The sequence below is a fragment of the Cervus canadensis genome, chromosome 18 (genome assembly GCF_019320065.1).
Source record: "Cervus canadensis isolate Bull #8, Minnesota chromosome 18, ASM1932006v1, whole genome shotgun sequence".
Classification (NCBI taxonomy): Eukaryota; Metazoa; Chordata; class Mammalia; order Artiodactyla; family Cervidae; genus Cervus; species Cervus canadensis.
Window position 1 is genome coordinate 34260073 of NC_057403.1, and position 25677 is coordinate 34285749.

At 49.3% G+C, this 25677-nt stretch overlaps 1 protein-coding gene across 2 annotated transcripts in view; it reads right to left on the reverse strand.

Moving 5' to 3' along the window:
- Window positions 1–25677, reverse strand: part of ZFHX3 (zinc finger homeobox 3) — a 250601-nt gene that overhangs the window by 88904 nt on the left and 136020 nt on the right. For both annotated transcript variants that reach the window (XM_043437218.1, XM_043437217.1), the window contains exon 4: window positions 10351–10582. In XM_043437218.1, the coding sequence (XP_043293153.1) occupies window positions 10351–10582 (232 nt within the window). The remainder of the gene's footprint in view (window positions 1–10350; window positions 10583–25677) is intronic.

Here is a 25677-nt window from a genome sequence, read left to right on the forward strand (position 1 = left end):
ACAAAAAACAGGATCACTAAACACCATCCACAAATCCACAAGGGGGTTGTGCTTGTCCTTAAAAGTGCCAGTGGGTAACAGAGAGGAGAGGCTCCTTGTGTGAATCCTCGCACATGAGCCTCATACGTGACAGCGTACTGGAGAGCTGCCGTAATGAAAAGCCACAGGCCGAGTGCCTTGAACAACCCAAGTTCACTCTCCCACAGTTCTAGAGGCTGGAAGTGCAAGATCAAGGTGTTGGCAGGTTTCGTTTCTCCTGAGGCCGCTCTCCCCTGGCGTACAGCAGGGCACGCTGTCCTGAGGCGTAGGTCGCCAAGTTTCACAGGCACGAGAATGTCCCTCCACGGGCTGGCTGTGCCCTTGGGACTCACCAGTGGAAGGTCTGAACGGAGGCTGTGTTAGGACAAGCCAAGCAGAGCGCTGCTCCCTGTCTGATGAACTCAGCGGGCACAGCACTCTGACCTCTTTTCTGACCTAACCAGGGGGCACTTCCTCCAGAGCCCCCTGCCAGGAAGCTTGCTCTGCTTCTTCACAGACCAAGGCCCGCACCTAGGACCGAGATCTGGGAGCAGGAAGCTACGGAGGGACTGGCAGGCACTGACCCCGCGGCAGGGAGGTCCGGGGTCTCCCCATCGCCCTCCGCCTCTGCCTCCTGCCCTCCTCCACATCCAAAAAGGAACAAGACACCGAACTCGGATGTCAGGCAGTGGATGGTTATGGCCTGAAATGTGTTCCCCAAACTCAGACACTGAAGCTGTAATGCCCCAGAACCTCAGATGCGGCTGTTATCTGGAGAAAGGGCCTTTAAGATGGTGATTAAGTTAAAGATGAGTGTTAGAATGGATTAGGGCACCCTGGCTGGTGTCCTTATAAGAAGAGGGGATTACGACAGAGAGAGAAAGACAGGCCTGAGAGCAGAGTGAAGGCTGTGAAAGAGAAGACAGCCCTCTGTATGCCAAGGAGAGCAGCCTCAGGAGAAATGAAACCTCCCAACACCTTGATCTTGGACTTCCAGCCTCTAGACCTGCAGGAAAATGAACTTGGGTTGTTTAAGGCACTCGGCCTGTGGCTTTTCATTATGGCAGCTCTAAGCAAACTCAGGCAGTCTGAAAGGAAAAAGTCTGACCCAAGGAGAGGATTCTAAACCAAGCAAAATGGTGAGAGGGAAGCACATATTTCTGTCTTCATGAGATGACGACAGATCTGGATAAAACTGAGTGAAGACAACAGACAGGCTTGTTCCAAGAAAAATCACATACTATCCAACCTTTAATATTCTGATTACAGCAGAAGTCAAGTATCTTTTAAAAGTGATAAATAGCTCTTTTTTTATTAACAAACACACAAAAGGTCTCAAGATAATTTGTAAGTGTAAAACTATAAAAAGCCCTTTAACATCCACTCTGAAGGCTACATCTTGACAAAGTCCTTTCCAACTCCCTCAAAACTGCTAATGGATTAGGCTTAAGTGGCAAAACCAAAAGTAAATGCCTATTTGAAAACATGTTTCTCTCATATGGAGAAAAATCGAGGAGCGGGGGGGAAATGGCAGAAACAGAGATGGGAAAGCACAAAAGAATACACCTTACACAGCCTGACGAAAAGCAGGAGACGACTGGGGACCATACCCGTTTCTTTAAAACGGAAGTCAAAGAGTTTTATGGAAACTGCGGCCCATATCCGGGCTGGGCCAGCGGGATCCCAGTGAGGAGCCCAGCGCCAGGGCAAGCGTATCGTGTGCCCCACGGCTGGCCAGCACTGTCCATTACAACCTCCTGAATTGCTCGATAAATCTGTTCCCTCCACCAAGGCAGCTGTGAACCACATGTGACTAAGAAGCACTTGAAATCTGGCTGGTATGACGGAGAGACTGGATTTTAAATTTTTACTGAACTTAAATTAATTTAAACTTAAACAGCCACAGGGGGCTCGTGACTATCGCGCGGAGCAGGCAGAGAACCTGGAGATGCTCCCTTGATCGCTCTCAGAGGGTCGAGAAACCCCAGAACCAGGAGGCTCTGGACCGCGCCTACTCTGATGTGGGCGGTCAGAAAACTTCCCACTGCTAGTCAGTGTTTGGGGAAAAAAAAAATCATGCAGGACTATAATTCTCCTAATTGGGTCACAGTTTGAAGAGGGTTCCTTAACATCCGTGACTCTGAGAAGAAGGCTTTGAGCTATTTCTGTGAGCAGAGAGACCAATGCATGCTCCACTTTCCTCCCTGGCCCCCTACCAAGGTCAGGAGCAAGTTTATTAATATAGAGTGTAAGTGGCCCAAGAAACGTATTCTTCGGGCATTTCTGAAGGCATAACAAGTTCAACTCACTGTTTCTCTTGAAAAAGTACATTTGAGCAGCACGGGATGGTATGAAGGGAAGAGGCTGGAATGAAGACGTGCCCACGAGATGGGGGACAGTAGGTGATGACCACCACAGCCATCCCCAACCCACCCAGGTACACACTCCAACCCCAACCCGCTGGCTGGCTCCCACGCTCGCCTGAGGGACATGTTTCCCTCGTTCAAGCTCCTTGGACCCCCCCTTTCAGAGGGGACCCCCCACAAAGGTTTCCCTGACATAACACCTGGTGGGACATGACATTCTCTGTCTCCCGAGGGTATCCCTGTGTTTCTGAGCTCTCTGGCATGCTCATAGCCCTAAACAGGAGACTCCTAATGCTCACCCTCAATACCCACCAAAAGGACTCATGGTCTCTCCTTTTTACATTCATCTACATTTTGCTGGGCCACTTGGTATCACCCTCTCTGGAAGGGAGCAGCCGCAGTGTTAGCACCTCTCAGAGTGGGCAGTGTGGGGTGGCCGTGAGGGAACCCACCACTACCTACTGAGGGAACAGCATGCAAACAGCTCGAGTCCCCAAATGAGGACTTGAGTCCCCAAATAAGGACCCCAAACAAGGGCTAACCAGGCAGGCAATGTATAGTCAGACATACAGCCCAGTATACAATACAGGGGAACATACACTCCAGTGCCAGACACTAAAATAAAACCCCAAACCCTGACAGCTTCGAACCTCCCGTAAAAATAAAGCAGCTACTAAATGGTGGATACAGAATACAAATGGGCAAATGAATGATAATCACTGTAATTCAGGCTACTGCAGCCAGATCTCAGATCATTTCTAAAAGGTGGGACATCTTGGCGCATATACTTATCTCTTCTGGAGAAGACAGAGAGGAAACAAGCTCAGTGGGAATTTTCATTGGAAGGACTGAAGTTGAAGCTGAAGCTCCAATACTTTGGCCCCTGGATGCAAAGAGCTGACTCGTTAGAAAAGACCCTGATGCTGGGAAAGACTGAGGGCAAGAGCAGAAGGGAGCGAAAGAGGATGAGATGGTTGGATGTCATCATGGACTCAATGGACATGAGTTTGAGCAAACTTAGGGAGATGATGAAGGAGGGGGAAGACTGGCATGCTGCAGTCCATGGGGCTGCAAGGAGTGGGACACATCTTAGTGACTGAACAACAATGACTCCAGTCAAAAAAGCTCCTGGATAATGGCTCTCAGAGGTCTTGCCTGGTATCCGTGTAATTGCCCTGACTCTGGCTTCAGGACATTCCTAACTTAGAAGCAACAGCCTCTCCAAGATGCTTCTTCATAACAGACTCTGACATTGCAGGGAAGGCGGTGCTATCACTACAAAGCTGTCTTGTATGAAGAGGTGGACCCTTAGCGTCTACACTGGTCGGGGGGAGGGGTGGGTGTGTGGGGATGTGTGTGGTGTGTGTGCACTTCATCTATTCGAGCATATGCATGCACACGTGTGTGCACACACACGTGTGAGAGGAGGAGCAGACACACTAGCATATACTTAGAGGAAGGACTAAGACAAGGAATATGTAATCAGAAGCTATCACAATTACAAATGTAAATGAACAGGCAATTGGCGCTGACCTTTGTAGATTGTTAGAGGACTAATTAAGGCAAATCAGGAACTCTGTTCCAACAAAAAAACAAGACTGTAGACAGCCTAAGAAGTACTCCTGTCCTCTTCATGTGGATGCAAAATGCAAGCGAATCAGACGGTAATCAAACTACCTGTGCTTTACACTGACAAAAGGAAAACTGTCTCCATGAACAAAAGACAAGTAAGATTCACCCCTTGGTATCCTGTGAGTAATTTTGCTAATATCTCTGTCAAAGAGCTTGTCCACTATTTGAGCTCTTGCCATGTGCCTGGCACTCTATTAGATTCCATATAAACAGATCCCACCCATGAAGCAGTCAGAAATGCCAATTACAAACTTTGCTTTGAATGGCTATTTTAAAAGCTTTAGAAAAAAGAAAAAAAAAACCCAGAATCAAAGTATACATTATTTGGCAAACTCCATTTTTCATTCAATAATATTATATTCTCTTTTCATGTCAATATATAACAAAGTCTCTTTAGCCTTGCATTGAAAAGCAGTTTTCTAAAAAAGCACCCTGAAATTCATAATTCTCATCCCACTAGTCCCTTATCAGGAAATGGATTTAAAACAGATAAAGTCATGCTTTCTCTATTCCTCCATGAGTGCTCAAATTTTCAGTCACCCCAATTTGTTTTGATGCCCTTAACATATTTAACTTTTCTGGTCAGCATTACTTTATCCCTATGCTTCCCCAAGCCTCATGACAAGACATATAGTCAAAAGGAAAGAGGAAAAACTCTGCTGGTTTTACAAAAATAATACTTTAGAACTGCAGAACTGGTCACAATATAATTTAGTGTTATAAGAAAAATTATACTGAAATTGCATATAATTTAGCTATTTACCAAAAAAAAAAAAAAGCACTTAATATTCAGAGGGCAGCTTTATGCCAGTTTTAAAAGATCAAAACAAAAACAAATGACGAACTAGAAAACAGTGCATTTTCTTATTCTCTTAAATTGTACAAGTTAAGTACAACTCCCCGGAACTTGCTTCAAAAAAATCATCCATCAAGTGAAGCCAGTGAGTGTTTGAGTAAAGGCTGTCGTCTAAACTACATCGTCACTTGGCCGGCTCCCTGACCCCAGGAATTCACTACCTTGAGCGCCAAAGATGTGTCAGTGAAGGAGGCTGCCGTCTTCTGCTCCAAGCAAAATACTCCCCTAAATTCTGAATGAGCGCGCCATCCGTAAGCTGAGCCATCATCCGGTTGCCCTGAACACCTGTGCCGGCGTCTAGACCAACGTATCCACACCAAGAGCTGAGAGACGGCCTTAGCCTTGCCCCCAACTCAAAGTCTTGCCCAGAGTAGGTGCTCCATGCAGAGTCAGGTCATTACTTCTGTGCAATGTTTGGAGGGCTATGTCCCCGTGTGAGAAGTAGTTAAGGGGAGGGTAAAAGAAACAGAAGGAGGAAAACAGAGGAAGGCTGAGGGCACAAACACAAAGTGCCTCTTGTCTTCTGGAAGCCCAGGGCACTGATAAGCGAAATTAACTACAGTTTCACCCGGGAGCCAGAAATGCCTTTTTAATAAGCAAACAGGGAAGCTGATCCTACACATGATCCACCTACGGGTGCTTTCCATCTTCCAAGGGCTTCTGGTCAACTAAGGGGAAGCAAAGAGCTGAAGCCAACCACTGGGAGATGTAACCCAGGTGTCACCGCAGCAAAGAGCTTTGTCTACCTTTATCTGTGTGCATGTGGGAAGGGGTGGGAATGAAACAGGAAGGCCAAATCCCAACACAGTCAAGAGAATACTTGGTCCTGCAGAAAACACACTCAAGCCAAAATCAAAAGACCAGGTCACACACAAAAAATGTTGGGAAGGCACAAATCTCGGTAGTTTGGTTACCTTCTTTTCTGTGAAATGTACATTTCCAAGACATTCTTTTTGAAATGGGAAGGCTGTGTGTGTGCGTGTGTGTGTGTGTGTGTGTGTTTGTGTTTCTAGCACAGAGGTGAGGGTGGCAAGCATAACCACAAAGACCATTGCACTTGGTAAAAAAAAAAAAACCAATATACTATATGACTCACTGATGTAAGTAAGGGTGATGCTTGACCACAAGCAGGACTGTGTCCAGGAGGGTGGACTAGGTATTAGCATGTGGTCAACAACCAAGACTCGGCCCTTTGGTGGAGCAGGGCAGGACCTTGATGCTTCAAGGCTGGTCATGAGGGGCTTAGGGAGCCAGTGGTGGGTGTGACTCTCGGCCACTGCCACAAAGTTCTGAAGGCAGAGGAGACCTTTGCAATTTCTCCTTCTCTGCACTTCCATGTGGGTTGGCGGACCACCTGGTGAACCTGACTGACTGGAAGACATGTGGGACTAAGCTAACAAGTAAGGTTTGAATAAGTGGTATTTCTGTCACCCCCAGGGAAGAAATCACGGGAGAGTCCACTCCATCAGCCTCGGCAAGAGAAGCCCTGCCACTGCAGAAGGTGACAGGAGGCTGAGCTCTGAGGCCCTGGGCTCAGGGAAGGCAAGGACGTTATTTCCGGTGGCTTTTGTGTAAATCTCTCTGGTGTGTGGACAAGACAGGAGGAAAGGAAAGGAGAGAGAACACCATCTTTTAACCAGGTGATGACGGAATGCCAGGAATGAAAACCTTAGACAGAACCACTGTTTACACGTGGCTTAGAGTCAGAACGCAGGGCTACCGACAGGTGCCCAAAGACGCCCTGAGGCCTCCTCACAGCACATGGACGACCTTGCCCGCTGAGGATCAGTGCCCCAACCTTTATGTTCCAGAGGAGAGAAGTGGGAATTACAGGCACACCTCACAGATGTTGTGATAAATCAAGTATGGCAACAAAGTAAGTCACATAATTTTGTGGTTTCCCAGTGCATATAAAAGTTATATTTATACACTATATGGTAGTCTAGTAAGGTCGGGGGAAAAAAATAAAGTATCTTAAATATATTAATAAAAACAAATAAAAAACTAATATCTTGATTAAAAATTCAGTGCTTAAAAAATGTTGATCATCATCTTAGCCTTCAAGGGGTCGAAATATTTTTTGCTGGTGGAGGGCTTGAAATACTGTGAGAATTACCAAGACGTGACAGAGATGCAAAGAGAGCAAATGCTGATGGAAAAATGATACCCACAGACTTGCTCCAAGCGGGGCAGCCACGAACCTTCCATCTATAAAAGGATGATGCAGTGTCTCTGAGCGTGGCGGAGCAAGGGACACCTGTTTTATGAAGTCTGTGTTTACAAAACCAGAAGATGATGACTTTCAGTGCCTTAATTCTACCAGGCCCACGTGGCTCTTCTCTTGAAGACATTCTTCCAAGAAGTTTATAAGAGTCCATTCCCGGTGCGAGGGAGGAGGATATGCTTTAAGATGAGTTTCCTTGAAGGGGTTTCTAAAACAGAACCGAGTTACTGTTCATGTTAATACGAACATTACCTAGTAATTTATGCCTTTGTCATTACTCAAGAGTGTACACTGAGCTAGAGCATATGGGTGGAGGGGCGGTGCAGGGTGGGGAGGGAGGTGGGTGGAGAGTGAAAACATGACTCCAGGCCGAAGACAATACAAAAGGATTCTGAAATACAGAAAGGAAGTCTATCCTCTAGATGAAAGTTGCTCATACACTTCGGAGAGGGAAAAGAAAAAAAAAACACTAATACGCATTAAATGAGAGAAACCCAGAAGGCAATGGTGTAAGGACGCAATTCCACAGCGACTGCATAAATAGAAGTATTACATTATAAAACAGGGAACTGTTTGTTCCAGCTCATAGACCCCGGGTGAAATGGCAGCTGTACACTATTTAGTTTGGGGCACCTCATTAATAAAAAGGGAATTCTGAACAGAGTGAAAGAAAGAATTGAGGGGGCAAAAGGGACCAGCTTTTAGTGGAAGATTAAAACAATGACGTACGCAAAGCTGGTTAAAAAAAAATTAAACCCTGAAATAAATAGGTCTGAGTATATTGGTAGAGGAAGAAGAACCCCGTGAAATGACATAGCAGAATAAAGAGAGTGGCGGAACAGATGGGCCAAAATGCGCTCGTGGGGAGCAGGGACCCCCACAGCCGGATGGCACAATGGTTCCAGTCTTGGGGCCCTGGCGTGTCTGTGGGTGCTGGGCCCCATCCCAGGGCAGAACCAGGGGGTTGGACATGAAACACAAGCCCCAGAGGTGGAGAATGAACTTTAAACAAAACAGGCATCCATGATACACGCGGGAAGGCACAGTCCATCTTGCAGTGACCTGGGGGTGACAAAAATCACCCTGATCCCCACGCAGGACTTCCCCAAAGCGACAATTCATACTGACTGCCAGGAGGACTGGCCCCTCCTCTGTGATTATTCTACTCAAGCAGAGAGGAAGCATTCTCGAATTCTGGTGTATCCCATCGTTGGGGAATCTAGCTGCCTCTCTTCCCCCTATACAGAAAAAGGGGGAAGAGAGGCAGCTGGGTGATGGACACAGAAGCTGTGGGCAGAGAGGTCCGTGGGGGCTCTGGAGCGATGCCTCCAGTAGAGAATGAAGCTAACAGATAAAGTGATGTAGCAGAGCCTTCAGAGCGGAGAAAACGTCTACTCTGGCAGAGGGTTAGCCATGAATTAATCATAGGTACCTAGAAAACCAGAGAAAACAAAAAGTTGTACAAGAAGGTAAATGAAATTATAAAACTCCACATGGCTCAGCTGTGATTAATATTTATAGAGTCAGAATAATGAAAATACTGAATATTAATATGCCCCCAAATTATTATTTAATCATAATGGAAGACAGATCAGAGGGGAAGACAGAATGTATTGAGGGGCTGGGGTGTGTGGGTACCGAGTCTGTGTGCAAGAGGGTGTGTACGGAGTGGGGGTGGGGTGGGAATGTGAGTTTGTGGATGGGGTATGTGTGAGTAGGTTTCAGTGTGTGGGCTTGCAGAACGGCATACTAGTAAAATCCTCATCTTCCAGTGTAGAAAGCCAATAGGTAATGTCTAACACTTAGCCAAAAAAAAAAAAAAAAAATTTCAAGCAACAATAGTAGAGGCATGTTAAGAAACATGGCCATGAGTAGCAAAAGGAACAATTAAACTTGAAAGCCAGTTCTCTGGGGAATGGCACTGGGGAGGGCCATGCCATTTTTCACAGTAAGGTTTATATAACTTTTTGCCTTTAAAAACTGTAAAAACGTGCAATCTGATAACATTAGGATTAAAACCCCACACAGCCATGACAGCTCAATGGCTGACAGGGTGCTGCAGGCAACGGAGAGACCAAAAGGCCCGCCCGAGTCTGCAGCCTGGCCAGGTCGTGTGGCAACACGCCATCAGAATGAGCAAAGGGGTTTGTCTGCAGGAGAAGTCGTGAACCGGGGCCTGTGAGGTGGCCCCAGTGAAAAACCCAGGGAGCTGCCCAAAGGGCATGTGCCAACGGCAGGAGAGCAAAGTTTCAAGAGGCTGGGAGCCAAGGGCCAGGCCTAGTGCCTGGCGATGCTGGCCTGTGGGGCAGACCGAGGACCACGAGCCTGGGAGGGGCGTGGAGGACGGTCTGGAGCCGCCGAAGAACAAGACAGAAACACGGCCAGGGACGGGCGCTTCCAGAAGGCACTGGACAGAAATCTCAAAGACCAAGAAAGAAGCCCAGCACGTAGCCACTGGGCTGGGTGCATCCAGGGTCAAAGGTTCCTTGTCAAGCACGGTTTGATGACGAGAGGAAACAGGCTCTGATAGGCTGACGTGTGAACTAGAGATGGACCAACACAGAATGTTCTTTCAAGAATCTGAAGATTCTGTTGTAGACAGACAGTGGGGCCCAGGATTAAGGGAGAGCTTTTGCTGTATGGTTTTTAAAGAGACAGGCAACTGTCCTATGCTCCCAAGTGGAGAGAAAGGGACTAGGAGGCTGGAAAAAGTAAGAGAGAGGGGACAGTCTACTGTATGAGGTTCCCGTGGGAGTAAGTCACATGGGGAAGACAGGAGAAAGGACTGCAGGCTAAGGGACAGGTGGGAAGCAGACACGAGGCAAGGGCTACACCAAGGTCCCCATGCTCTCTGTGAAGGAAGGGGCAGTTCTGAGCCAGGAATAGCTGGGGCACTCGGATACAGTCACGATGTTTTTAACAAGCACTTGCTGCTTCGATCACCTCTGAAGTTCATTCTTATAGACCAGACTCGAGGCCACAAACTGCCCAATCTCAATTCTGAGCAAGACATACTTTAGCATTTTCTTTATGTCGATCTGAACCCAAAGACGGGATCTAGAATGCACGCCGGACGCACCTGGGAAGAGGGGACGACACACGGTCTGTTGGCTTGCTCACTGGGCAGGGGCTCATGACGTGCAAAGAAAAGCGGTGCTAAGTTCCTCTAAAAACACTTGAAAGTAAGAGGAAAGTGGCAGTCCCGGCGCGTCCCCCACGCCCAGCGGTCACCCGTGGCCCGCGAGACCACTCACCGGGGTCGGTGGAGGGGCACCTGCGGATGGTGAAGATCTGCCCCAGGTCCTCGTCCTCCTCGGGGAGGCCCTTCTGCAGCCGCTGCAGCTTGCGCAGGCTCTCGCTGCGCTGGTGCTTCATGGAGCGCACGTGCTGGATGAGGTTGAGCTTGGCCTTGGTGGAGTAGCTGCACAGAACGCAGTGGTAGAAGCAGCTCTCGCCCTCCACGCCGCTCTCGTGCTGCTGCAGGTGCTGCGAGGGTGAGAGAGAGGGACGTGCCCTGGTCAGCCGCGCCGAGCCCAGCCCCGCCGTGAGCCCGCCCGCCTGCCCGCCCGCCCTGCCGGCCGCCCGACAACCCCTTTCCGGGGTGACTTGGTTTTCCCAGGGGGCCCTTCCCCCAGCAGCCTGATGAGGACAGGGAGCAAGGTGACTCTCGTCCTGCCTCCCCCAGGGGTGTCAGAGTGCTGAAAATGCCAATGGATCCGACCCTCCCAGCATAAAACTGGGCTTCCTGGCACGATAATCAGAGGTTCACTCTTTCCGCTTATCTCCAAAGTGTCTGCTCTATGTGGAACTGGGCTCGGCAAGCTATGGCCACAGGCCAAGTGCACCCTGCTGCCTGGTTCTATAAATAGGGTCTCAGTGGAACACAGCCACAAAATGTGTTGGTTTGTGCATCATCGATGGATGCCTTCTGAACACCGGATGGAGTTCAACAGTTGCAACAGAGATTATGCGGCCTGCGAAGCCTAAAATCTCATTATCTGGCTCTTCATGGAAAAAGTGACGAGCGCCTGTTTTAGGGGATGGTCTACAGGGTGGTCACCTTACCTGCACAGAATCTTAGGTCAGTAAAGAAGCAACCAAAGTTGCTGTGTGGCTATTTCACAAGAAAGATGATTCAAGCTTTTGTATTTAGAACTAGTTTATTAGGAGTACCTGAAATTAGGTTTTCCCCTAAATTAGGAAGAAAAGAAAAATAAATTTGTCCAGACCAGTTCTCTCTCAACCTCTCAAGGTCATTTGACTTAGTGCTCAGACGGTCAAAATTACACTCTGGGTTGTGTCTGTGTCGATACAGAACTTTGATTCCAGAACATGGAAGCCCAGGAGTCGGCAGGAAGCAGACACGAGAGGGATAAAGTATGGTACACAAACCAGTGGAGGCCATGGAGTTAGCAGAGCCCAGACTTCTGCATCTTGAAGAAGACTTGTATCCAAGCACAATATTCACATCCTTTGGGGTCCCTGTGGGAACACATGGAAAGCTACGGACCCTTTCTATTAAGAATTAGAGAACTGACATGCTCCTGGTATAGAAAGGCCACCTCCTTCGTTTCAAATGACTCATTTTAGGGGAAGAGGAAATTTTTCTAGTGGGTACACATAAAGCAGGAAAAAAAAAAATCCCAAGAAGTTTTAAGTGGTTGACTCAAGGTAACACAGCTAGTTAATGGGAGAAAGAGAACTAGAACCTGGCAGCATCCGCCCCCAGTATCCTCCTGGAGGAGGAAACTGAGATCATGTATTTTACGGGCTCATGTTACCACCTGTCCTTCCTTCCTTCTCCTCGCCTTCACTCCCACCTCCAGTCCCCCGAGCATGGCCCAAGGAACCACAATAAAGCCTTGGGACTGCTCTCTGCTGCTCCTCTCCCTTCTGACCACACTTGTTCTATTTGACACCCACGCCTGGTAACCATCTCTGGTCCTGCTTGGACCTCTGTCCTGTCCTGATTATACTGTGAGACACTCAGGAAGCACAGAAGTCAATGCCCTGCACTCTGCTCAATACTAACAAGAGTGGCCCAGTTGTTCCTACTGGATGACACAGCTTTGAGGCTCATGTATTCACATGCACACATCCTATGTTCATGGAAAAAGTGTGAACATCCCAGAAGCAGGTCTGAACCTTACTGAAAGAGGAAATATGAATGCACCAACAGAGGGCTGAAGAAGGGGAGGGGGTGCAGGCCCTCGTCAATGTAAACTGGCTACATGACATTTACTTTTGCTCTGGGGCCAACTTGCAGGTAACACAGTGAAGGGCTTCACAGGTATCAGCAGAGAACAATCCCTTCTTTCCCAGAAATGGGTGACTTAACACACTCAAGTGCAAAGCCTTGGAGCAAAACAATATGCCTTCCCCTGGCCCCGCCTCCAGTAAGAGCTGGCCTACAGCAATCACAACCAGAAAGAGACTGAATAACAAGCAAGCTCAATGTTAACTGTCAGATTATAACCACCAAAAACACAAAGCTACTTTTCTTGAAATAAATTTGTGCTGGTTTTTTTTTTTTTTTTTTAATGGTTTCTCTTCAGTTTGCCCCCTCTGACATGTCTCCCTGCCAAGGATGGAAAGCTCCAAAGCTACATTTTTTGGAGGGTGGGACTCTGGGGAAAGAGACTGATGGGCTGGATGGAAAGGAAAACAAAATGAGCTTGCCCACGCTGATTCTCCTCAAATTCTCCATAGGGACCCCCGAAAGCCAAAAATGGAACCCAGATATTCCTGGGAGAAAGCGTCAGGGTTGCCACTGAGGAATAGGGAACTTGTACAGGAGCTAGGAATGGCCGTCTTGGATCACCAAGACCCAGTGAATTACATTTATTAAAGTTTCAACAAAAACTGACGAATGAAGGATAACAGGGAATATAACCATGGACTCTAAAGCGGTAAGTCCTATCAAGGGACTCTGGTGGTATCGGAAACCACGAAATCACAGAAAGGATCACTGAAGCCTTAACCCCGAACTCCCATTACCTTCCCATGAAACAGGATTTCCTGGCAGTAAGGCTCTGAATCTTAAACATGAAATTTTAATATGGATGTGAGGGTTCTTTTCCAAACGTCTGGGGTTTCCAGTCTCTGAGCCAGAAGAGAGGATAACACAGCCAGGAAGAGTTGGATGGGAGCTGAGATGTCAGATGTCTTTCATCCTCAGACTCAGGGGCTCTTGGGTGACAGGGCTGTATAAATCCTCAACTTTTTATAAAATAAACATCACACTGGGGACTCCTGCTGGAAAAGTAACTGATACAATGATGATGCCCCTAAACTACCACACTTGACTCCTGGTAGTCACTGGTAATCTCTGCTGCCACCAGGAATCCTTTTGGTCTGCTATGTGAGAACCATTTTGGAAAGAAAATGGGTTCCTGATACAAATGGTAGAGATAAGAATAAAAGCAAAAAATGCGGAAAACAGAGCCACGGCCTCGCCCTCTGAGCCCAGTAGAGCGGACATTTAGGGTCCCCTCTCAGAGACTTGCACAGAAGCTTAATTCAAAATTCCTAGCTTGCTTATGCACTCCAAGTTCACTCTCCAAGACATACACATGGAAATCCAGAATAAACTACTTCTCCATTCCTAGGAAACACCTGCTCATAAAGGTTATACCCCAACCCAAACTTCCTCTCACAACTGGAGTCTCTGGGGGTCTACCTGCGCATGACCGCTCCTGTTCTCACCACACCTTATAAGCTCCCGCTTGGGCAGTTTTCAGGCTGTCCAACATGGAGCAAACGGGGCTCCGAAGCCAGCAACAGGGTCCTGACTTCTCCTCACCATCTGGTCCCTTCCCAGGCCTTGGGTGGGTCCAGGCCCCCTCTCCCTCCCAAGATGCGCTGGCCTATCCCTGGAATTCCACCCTGGGAACCTGCCTAGTAAGAAGCAGCAGGAAGGGGTGGGACTGGAGAGACTGACTCCACGGGGCCAGCCCGTCACCCCGGAAATGCTTTTCCTGAGGGAGAGAGTAGATGTTTTCATCTGGAGAAGGAGGAAGAATGATTTGTTCCTGACCCAGCTAATTAGGATACCCTCCGTTGGGATCACAATGCATTTAATTAAATTCACTGTAATATATGAAGAATCCACCGAGGCACAAACCTCGGTGGAACACTCAGTGAAGGGGCTGCCTCCTCTCAGAGTTCCTGCTCTTCTCGGCAGGCAGGAAATTCTTCTCCCACACAGATACTGGACTCCCCCAAGCCTCTCCCCCTCCATCACAGAGCTCGCCCAGCCTCAGGTAGGAGGACCCAAGTCTTGTTTGGCTGTTTCCATTTATTTCTTTACTCTGTGCTCAAGATTCTGAACTCTATGCTCAAGATTTCTTTCTGTTCTCTTCTAGAGGGTCAGTTGTGCAGTCTAAAAAAGAAAACAGGGGACTTTCCTGGTGGTTCCGTGGTTAAGAATCTGCCTTCCAAGGCAAGGGATATGCGGGTTCCATTGCTGGTTGAGGAACAAAGATCCTACATGCCACAGGGCAACTAAGTCCATGCACCACAACTGCTGGGCCTGTGAGCCTCAGCTAGAGAGCCTGCAGCATGCCCCAAACCACAGGGCCCGTGTGCCCTGGGGAGCAAGGGGAGCAACCCACACACCGCAACGAGAGACCCCACATGCTGAAAGGAAGACCCCGCGTGCTGCAAGACCTGATGCAGCCATAAAAAACGAAAGGTTTTTTAAAAATAGAAAACAAAGAATAAGAAAGCAGAATAACTTCAACTGTGGTCAGTGTGCTGTAAGACAGGTGTACTACATGGGGGCCCAAAGCAGACTGGTCCCTGAGCCCACTGTGTAGGGTCTGGTTCAATTCTAGACGTCAACAACACATGAACGCACACACCATGTAAACACACACACACACAGACATACACACACAAACTATGCCCTACCCGAGGGCCTGACCCTGCAAGTAACAAGGCAGTGATGGTGGTGACTGGGCAGACAGGCCCAGGGATATGAGGAGGGCAACCTTCTGGCGTGCATATCATCATGAGAACACTTCCTCCGGTGGCACAGGAAGATCACTGATCACTCAAGAAAACCAATCAGTGAGTAATGAAGAAGCAGGACCAACAAATTAGCCAAGGAAGGGAGACTGACTCAGCCAAAGGAAGAGCAGAAACCAAGGTCCAGTCCAGCACTCTGTCCAGCCAGCCTCTCCTACAGCCTTGAATCCTGAACCGCCGAGGGCTTCCCTGGTTTCCCCAGTCTTACGGTCTGGTTTTAAAGGTGCCTGCAAGGGTTTCCCTGGCAATCCAGTGGTTGGGACTTCGCCTTCTAATGCAGCGGGTGCCAGTTTCATCCTTGGTCAGGGAGCTAGGATCTCACATGCCTCATGGCCAAAAAACCGGAACATAAACAGCGGAAGCAATACTGTAACAAATTCAGTGCAGGCTTTGAAAAATGCAACACATCAAAAAAAAAAAAACTTTTAAAAAAAGTGCCTGCAAAACACTGGGTTACGTGAACTGCAAGTGTACAGTTGTTTCCATTGAAAGAGAGTTCTACATGTGGCAATAGGATTTACTTCCTGAAAGCACAAAGAAGTACAAGGACCCACAAAAAGGAAATAAGTACCCGGTCTGACTCATAAATGGAAGCAGGGAAAGAACTCTGCAAACTCCAACTTCTCCAAATGACCACCGTGCAGCAGAAAACAGATGGTCCTCCTGGCGAGCGCATAGAAGCTGGACTGGCATGCGCTGGGTGAGCAGCACATGCGCTGGAAATGAGCAAGGGGGACCCCCTTGTGCCAACCAGGGACCCTGTCCTGTCCATCTGTTCGATCCTGTTGGAGCATTTATATTTTATCCATAAAATGCTGGGCTGGGGTTAGCTGGCAGGTGACACTCCCGTGCCCCTGACCTGGAGACGTCCAGGGTCCCCCATCTTTGCTTGTGGGTCTGGTTCCAGGGGAAGAACTTGGAAAAGACAAGACCTCAATACAGGAAAAGGCATCTCGGATAATGAGCCTGGCACGTGAGGGTGGGTATGAAAAGGAAATGAATAATTAAAAAAGAAAGGAAAGGAGCCGGCTGGCATTATTTGTGGGATTTCACCCCATTAGTATGTTGGGCTCGTCCACCCTGGCCAGCGACTGAAAGTCAAAGAGATGAGAAGAGGGCTCTTGTTAGAAAATAATTCATCGCAAAAATCAAAAAAATGTGTTCCTGTTACTTGTTTCTCAGGAAAACTAACCAACTTCTGTCAGAGAACATCGATTTCTATAAATCTGGAGGGGCCCCGGCTCCCTCCTCCTCCCCAACAAGAGGAAACTTCTAACATCTGGTTCTTCATGCATGGAATGCAAAATATTGATCAGGTTTTGTCAAAGCCTCCCCTTTAAAGTAGAAATGGACAAAGTATACTCTGACACTCGCACACACACTCTCACAAATGAAAACACACAGGATTCACAAAGGGAGCTTCCTCGGGGAATAATACCTGTTATGAGGAACACACAAACGCCCACCCGGCTCACCACATTCTCCCACGGATACATCGCAACCGCACCCTGAGGGCAGATCAAACGGTGAAGCTCCGTGATGGATAAGCTAAAGCGGCTCCCAGGGATCCACTCCTCCTGGGGCACGCGGGCGACCCTGGGGGTGACCTACACCTAGGGGGACGGGCCCCCCAACCCACACGCGGAAGGCCTTGATGGAAGAGGCTGCTGTCCCATCAGACCTCTGGAGGGGAAAACTGTTAACCAGAGCAAGCCAGGGGCTCGGGGCGAGGGCTGTAGAAGTCTCACCAACACCTCCGGTGAGACGGGACAGGAAGATGAGGGTCCGGAGTGAGCCCGCTAATTACCCACTAAGATGGAATAAGGAAGACGTGAGGGGGGTTAATTCATCATCGTAACCCTGCTTGGCAGGTACTGCTGAGGAGGCACCTTCGCACACTTCATTTTCTCATTACAGCCCGAGGTGGGCGGTGTTTGGCGCCTGTCCTTGGAGAAACCCAAAGCTCTGAGAGGTCACGTGACTTCTCCCCCCACCCATGAGTTCCCACAGAGTGTGGACAAAACAGGACTGGAACCCTGGGGCTGGAAGCCGGGTCCACGGTTGTCCGGCGATGCTGCGCTGAGTGCAGAGGGCTGTCATGTGACCCAGGACGCCCCAGACCCAGGCATTCACCTCGAACGTCTAAGAAGAAACTGTTTTAGGTGTAACGCAACCTGGAAGGGGGGTGGTTAATTTTTTAATCAGGGGTGGTGTTACCGTTCCAGATTTAATGCCGCGTTCTTAGGAAAGCTTCCGGAAGGTCAACCTAAATATATACGCATTTTCTGTTTCATGTTGGCTTTTCACCCACTCACGCCCTCGACCTTGGCACATGTTAATTTAGTCCTATTTCACTGCAGGAGCCCAGCAGACAGCGTTAAGATATAAGCCCCAACCACAATTTACAAGAGAAAGTGAAAGGAAGTAAAAACGTTCCCTTAGATCAATCTCTGACCTATTTTCTGGTTTCTAGGCCAGACTCCTCACGCCCTGGAACAAGCTCTGTTCACTCTCGGCATCCAAGTTCCAAGGCTGGAGTTCAGGCTTCCCAACCCTGGATCTCTTGGCTCGCAAAAATGACATCTCCTCATTCAAAAGTCTCAAGAAGATGAATGGTCCTTAGAGAGAAGCACAATAAATTCTAGAAGTAAAATAAGCATGAATCTGCAACCATCGAGAGGGTGTATCAGACTTGGCTTTGAATCTTTTCTAGAAAAAAAATCCAAATGTGGGCTCTTGTGGAATGCTGGTACTAACAGATTTCATTTTCCTCTGTTGGGAAAACTCCAGAGAGGGGTGTGGCATAACCACAGAGAGACAAAGCTTCTCAGGGCGTGTAGGCATCTTTCCTAAAGGAGGGGGCCCATCAGAGCACGGGGTCTCAGGCAAGATAAGAGCTAGTTTCCACGCTGGTCAAATGAGCATGTACATAAGCTGGGAAGCCAAGGGAAATACATGGCATCAACCCAACCATTCTCCAGGAACGAGCCCAGGCTCCTTGAGTCCGAAGGTCACCCCTTCGTTAAGACAGGGCACGGGGAACAGTGACTTTCTTCATTCGTGAAGATACGCTTCCTCCCTGGAGCTACTCTTCAGCTCCCATGGGTTTAAGTCCCCACATGAAACAAAGGCCGCCGTATTCATGCTACTCAAGCTGGTCCCCAATCAACTCCATGTCACACTGCTGCCGAAACGGTGGTTTACGAAGCACTCTGGATTAAGGCAGGCCGGGGAAAACCCTCCCTCTGTGCTACTCTGGGCAAGATATACACATGGGTTGGGCCTCAGTTTCCTCATCTGCAACACAGGGACAATAACAGGACCCCCTCATAGTACCAGTAGGAGAGGTCAATGGGATAATTCATACAAAGGTGCTTAACACGGCACCTGCTGTATGGTTCACCTTCATAATTAATAAGGTTATTATTATAACTATCATTACTTTCCAAGCTGGTTAGGCTTTTGGGATTAGGGACAGGAATGAATGCTACTGAATTTACCTATCTGACATTTCCCTCCTCGTGCCCAGTCTGTCCGGCCCCCTCCCTGGGAACCGCCACCCCACACCCCCAGTCCCAAAGAAGGGTTGCTTGTTGACAGTAAAGAAATTTCGATGTGCAGAAATTATGAAACAGAGGGCAAACTGCACATGCATGGGACTGACTTCTTCCTTACAAGAGGCGCTTAATTCTCATTTTAAGTCATTTGCCCAAAGTCACACAGCTGGTGCGGCAGAGTCAGGAACCTCACCCCAGGCCCTTGCTCCAGAACCACATCTGTTTACTGGATCTGTCTGTCTGTCGGCGCCCAAATAATGAGAAATCAGAAACCTTGTTCTTTAGCACATCTGCCAACACCCCAGGTGAGGACCAAGGAAGGAGAACTGAGCTGAAACAGGCACATCCCTGGTTTCCCAAATCCGTGCTGAAGGATTTGCTTATTTGTATCTCCAATCCCATGACAGTCAACACAGCAGAAAGAAAAAAATAAAAGAAAGAAAGAAATACTTGTCTGGTGGTCAAAACAGGTGCGTTACTTCATCTGTGAAACACAGATGTTTATACTTGCCCTGTCTTCCTCGGAGGCAATTGTGAAAACCACACGAGCAAACAAATGTGAAAAAGATTCAGAAGACGGGGAGGACTGCCCAAACGTTTGGCACAGGCGTCATCTTTCTACCTTTGGCCTGGATGTCGCTTCCTCACACCTGGCTGGCAGGTACACACCATGGGCTCAGCAGTTAAAAATACAGATACCTTCCAGCTCTGCGGTCCTCTGGTTTGAGCGTGCCTCAGAAGCACTTGGGGCGGGAGGTGGGGTGTCCTGCCGCAGAGCGTTGGGGCCCACCCTGAGGGTTTCTAATTCACCAGGTCCGGGTTCGGGGTAGGGAGGGAGAACTCCTGACCGTCTCCCTGATGCTGGTGGTCTGGGATCACACTCTTGAGAACAGCTGCTTGGGACAGCGGCTGCCACGGAGGAGAGACCCAAGTCGGAACCGATGAAGGTTATTTCCTTGCAAGAAGGAAAACTGCCCAGGCCTAAAATCTCCGCATCACCCGCCGTTTCCCAAAGAGCATTTCAGATGCTAGCAAACTGCACTCGATAAATCACGCAGTGCCAGCACTCAAGAATTCACCTCTTTAATGAAAAAGACCCACGGAAGCAGCTGCCTGCTACCGGCCCGCTCCAGATACTTCATAAAAGTCGGAATTGGCTCCATTCATCTTCCTCTCCCCTTTCACACCTGCAGTCTCAAATTTCCTGGGGCTGGGGCTGAAAGCGTGACTCTTGATGGCAAGGCATGAGGCATCACTTTTTCCTCGCGAGCTCGGCACCCCGCTGAGCACACCTGTCCAGATGTCTTGCTGGAACCCAGCCCGCCGGAGAGTTTCCACCAAATATGAGAAAAATAAAACGGTCTTTAAAATTCCTCCCGTGCTCTTGAACTTTCCAGCTGCTGCTGCTGGGAGTCTGAGTGTGATGCTCCAACCTGGAGGCACCTCTTGAGCTCCCAGCATCTGTTGACCAACACCCTCATCACCCTCGTTATGAGAGGGGTCAGGGCTGCCAGGGTGAGACGGGCAGGGGGCAGTGAGCACACGCAGGGCTTTCTTCCTCATAAGTTGTGGGGGGGGCTTCATTTTTTATTTCATTTTTTTCCCCTCAAATCAGAAAATGGGAAAATGACTGCACGGAAGAGAAAAACTCCCTTGAAACAAATGCCTTTCATGTCGCTCCTTTTGGGTGCTAAGATGTTTCACCCTTTCTCCTTAAATTCTGTGGATCTTGTTGATGGCTGAGGAGAAGTTACACTTGTGGGACGGGGACAAGGGACTGAGAGAGTGGAAAGAGAGAAGTGCTTCTCTGAGGAAGCGGAGTCGAGAGACCAGGAGACGGCTGGCAAGAGGGGATGTAGTTTTGCGAAAGATGACATGGCGAGTTTCTCTGCCCTGCCTTTCGGTCCCCCCCATAAATAACCCAGACAAACACCCTGTGCTCTAGGTTTTGCTCTCCTTCCCCCGCTTTTTAAGTCTCATTAAAAGCCGATATTGTTCGGCCTCAAGATGGAGAGCTCAGCATGGATTTTACTGAACGTTAAATCAACCAGCAAGCGTAGCCAGCAAACTCTGTGGCACTTTAACTTTAAATAATGCAATAATTATTGAATTTCCTTTTTATAACTGAAGTGCTGGAATGTAAACAATGGGGCTGTAATTGCAGGAAGGGGGGATCAATAGAGGCAATCGTTTTCAGCCATGTTAATTGTAAATACAATTGCTCCAAGATGTCAGACTTGTTCTTCTTGCTCCCAGAATCATCCTAACGGATGACAGAGTCCAACTTTCCCATTACAGCTGTTCGTTTCTTTAAGAGGTTCTCAATCAGGTCTGATCAATCTGTCAAGATAATGCATGGAGTAAGTAAGACTCTTCCAAACACAGGCTCCCAATCAATAGCCTGGACCAGCTTAATGAGGTGGGGCTAAGGCCCAGAGGGAGGCAACGGCCCCCAGCTTGCGCCTGGGTTTGGCAGGCTGGCTTCCTCGCCTGGCCTTGGTAAACAGATCAGCCCTTAATGAGGACATTAGTTATGCATGCTTCAGCAAGCAGCAAGGCACCCGTCCCTGGGGACAGACGGACAGAAAACAAAATAGATTAACAGAAAACAATATGGTGCCAAATTAGGTCCAACTGAAGGCTTTTCCCTCCTTTTCCTGTGTTCCTTAATTGTCCAGCAGAGTGGAGGACGTCAGTTAATCATTCCAATAGGCAGGAGCTCGAGGACCGGGAGCACCCATTGACAGCTTGAGGATCTCCGGCTGTCTGCTGGCCTCCCTGGGGCTGTCACTCTTAGTGAACGCATCCCCGGCAGGACACCTCCCAGGTACAAGAGGGGCCTCTCCCAGAAGGAGACAAGGGAGACCACGCTGGGAGGCCACAGACCCAAGCCAGACAATAACAAGTCTGCTACTCTTCACGGGTGCCGTCAGTTTTCGAGATCGAGTCTTGGTCCTGAGAATGGGTGAGCCCTCGAAGATGGGGAGGAAGCAAGAGTCTAGAATTCCACTTCACCCATCCCAGCATCTATGCCATTTGCACAGGCATCGCAGGAATCTGAATTCCCGTGAGATAACCTGGAGGGCTCTTTGGGAACCTGGAGAGCTGTCTTACCTCCCTCGGAGGCCGCCGTGCCTGCGTGTGCACACTTGTTCTTGCTGTGACTGGCCAGGAGGACAGACTGCTGGGGAAGTCCTCCAGAAAAGACCATGTTCCCAGCTAGCATTAGTGGTAAAGAACCCAAACCCCCGTGCCGGTGTAGGAGACATAAGAGACATGGGCTTGATCCCTGGGTCGGGAAGATCCCTGGAGGAGGGCATGCCAACTCATCCCAGTATTCTTGCCTGGAGAATCCCATGGACAGAGGAGCCTGGTGGGCTATGGTCCATGGGGTCACAAAAAGTCAGACAAGACTGAAGCGGGGATGAGCGAGAAAGAAAGAAAATAAATATACAGCTGGAGAGATCACAGCCCTCCTCTGCGCAAAAGCCACACCTTCTCCAGAGCCTTTCCCAGCTCCCAGCTCCACCCCTCCTTCCTCTGGGCCCGCAAACCCCACTGTAGCAGCATCCACTCTGGACTCATCTGTGCTTCAAACCACATCCAACTCCTCTGCCACACCACGGACAGCATCTCACAGGCGGGGAGAACTTTCAATCCTGGTTCAGGGCACAGCTCCTGACCCAGGGTAGGGACTGAAAGATGGCTGGCCGCAAGTCTGAATAAGCTGAGACGCTCCTCTAATGCTCTACTGCTGTTCTTGGTCCTCAGCTGTCACTCCAGACCGAGCTGGTCGGGTCCGATTCCCTCCTCCATTTCAGATGTCCAGCCTCCACCCCACGCCACACCCCACACACCATGAGACGCCTGGCCGTTCCCACCTTACCCACCAGCCCTGGCCTTTCTGGTCTCGGTGCCTCTCCTGCTTGGAGACCCTCCCCAAACTACCCTCCATGGGCCGACGAGCTGCAAGGCAGCTATAGCACGCAAGAGGCACCCTTCACACCTGGGCCAGAAACCCATCTCCCCGCCTCTGGGATGGCAGAGCACAGGTGGTCCCACCCACGCCCACCACGTGTCATTCTTTTCAGCAGATGCTCCCCTGGACTCCCACGTGGGAGTGTGCAGTCCAGGTGGGACACTGGGGCCAAGGGATAAATATGTTCGCTAATATACACCATTTGTTTAAATAAGATCATAATTTCGGTCTATGGATCGCCGAAGTGCTGTACTTCTCCCACCAAACTAGCCAAACGTTCCCCAGCCAGAGGCCAGCTCAGTCACTGTCATTCCACCCTCTGCTTCGTCTACACCCTTTGCTGTGTTTACCTGGCTTTAACGTGGCCATCCTCTTTTACTACTGAACTGACAAAGGGCTGTGAGACTTGGGGATACCAAAAAGCAGCCAGCACACCTGGACGATCAGAGAGACAGGGGCAGAGAGCATACAGCACAGACGCCTCTGCGGCCAAGTCGCTCAGCCGAGACGGCTCCCAGGATGAGTGCAGGTGTCCACGGCACCTTTGTAGCTGAAAACAGTTTAGTACCCAGGTTAGTTCTGACAGAAAATGTCCACAAGCCAACGGAGTGACATGACAGTGCTCAGACATCTGGAAGGAGGTGGCTGCGTGGGCAGTCCCACCCCACGCCTGCCAGAGCAACTGGACTGTCTCCAGATTCGAAGCACCAGGATGAGGAGGTTTCTGTTTTTTCACAAACGCACCCATACATCTTTATTTTCTTCCCAAGTTTCCTGTCCTCCTATATGCTGAGACCCGCTGCTATCTGGACCCCAAGGAACTGGTTACATGTTACACTTTTCATCAGTTTTCAAGCTCTGAGACCTTTGAGGAAGGAACCATTCTCCACCTGGGCTCAGACGCTGAATACCTGGATGTGTCCCCCTCCCTTTCCAGTTTATGCATGAGCTTCAGGCTCCTCAGCCTTCTGACTGGCTGGCCCCACTTACAGCAGACCCTTCCAAGGGTCTTCTGAGTGATTTGGTCCAGAGATACCACACCTCCTGGTTCCACTCTCAACCTCCCAAAAGAATGTAGCTGTGAGGCCAGTCAGTGAGTTATATTTTTCAAAACGTATTTCTAAATGGTGGGTTTAGGGAGGGTTTTCACCAACCAGCCCACATTGACCAAAACATTCCTTCCTCATTTTCAGCAAGTTGACTCTGGCCCAGCAGGTCCAAGAGCCAGTGTGAGATGGGTGGGACCCACAGGAGACGGTCTGCTGGGGGCACAGGTAGTTTCATTCTGGACAGATGACGGTTCGCAAAACCTGCTGGAGAATTGTGAGGGATCTTCTGCAGTAAAATCCAAGTTTCAGAAAACTGCATCTATAAAACTGGCAGCTGGGGAAATTTCCTTGAGCAAAATGATGGGGTGTAAGGGGTGGGGGTTGGGGGGATGTTGGAGAAAGGCAGGACTAGGGAGAGGATGGCTGAGATCCTGCCAGCCCTGGGGCACCAGGGCGCTCTGATGCACACTGCACGTTAGTAGGGACTGTGCGACTGGGGCAGGGTGACACGTGGATACAGACCAGCATGCGGTTGCTTCCTGGGGCCCCAGTATAAGTATGTGGCTGGTCACTCCCCACACCTCAACGTGTTGGCTGGCAGCTGTGTAGAATCTCAGATCCAGGAGCCTGCTCTGTATTAATATAGACTATAGAACATTCTTTTAAAGGCTGAAAGTATTAAAATAAATATTTTTCAATGACCTTTCCAGATGACGCTATAATAACATGAGGCCAGAGGAACCAACAGCCAGTGGGGTTTCTGGTGACACATATGTTTACAGTGGGGGTCTTTCTGCCAGCTCTGGACCCTTCATTCCTCATCTGTCTATCTACATTCCTGCTTCCTGTTTCCTCACACAACAATCAGAGGTACTATTCATCTTCTCTAATCACTGTCTCCATCACTCTCTGTACATGAGAAAGGTCCTCATTAGAGCATCTTCTCACCTTCCCCTCTGCTACACCACCCCATCTCCAGCCAGCTCTGCTGTCTCCTGAACTCGATCCCTCAGTGGCCTCATGTGTGTGCACGCGAGTGTGTGTGTGTGTGTGTGTGTGTGTGTGAGAGGGAGAGAGAGATACTGGCTCACACCACTCCGTTCCGTGCGTACCTCCCCCCAGCTCCAGCTTGTGTGTGTGTGTGTGTGTGTGCCTGTGTTATGTGAGTGAGAGAGAGAGAGATAGTAGCTCATGCCACTTCCTCCTGTGCATACTTTCCTCCCAGCTCAGCCAAATCCCGCTCCCCTTTCTGAGCATCACACAGTCCACCGTGATTCTTTCTTCTCTGACCTCAAAGCCTCCACCTCATAGCACATCTTTTCCCACTGAGACCCTGAAGACCAGTTACCAGCTTTACGTATGTGCCATATTCCCCCATGAGACTGGAAGGCTCCTGAAGGCAGGGACCATGTGCCTTCCTATGGACGCACGTCATTCAGGTCATTCTGCAGCAAGAACACAGGCCTGGGAGCTGGGGGCCATGCGGGGGAGGGGGTGCTCAGACACCGAGCTCTCTCCTCAGGTTATCAAATGGAATAAGGCCATCATACGACGCAGGGCCATGAGGATGCAGAGAGTAAATCAATAGGAAAGTACTTCATAAAAGGTCAGGCAAAGTTAAAAGAAAAAACATTGCTGGGTGATGAGAATCAGTTGGAGGGGGGCATGTGAAGACTTGGGAAGCCTTCCCCACCATCTGATTTCATTGGGGTCCTAAGTCTAGACAGAGACGAATTAATTACGGGATCACCCGTTCACTCACCTCGCTAATGAAATCGTCGGCCTTGCTGGGCAGGAACCGGTGAGGAGGACCGGCTAGCCCCTGGGTGTGAGTCCCACTGGTGCCAGCTTCATTTCCCAGCGCCAACATGACTCACAGATGACACAAATTGCCAGTGGGCTTTCTCATTATGTGACCTTCAGCAAGTCACCCTTTCCCGCTCCGGTGATAAAATCTGGATGGCGACG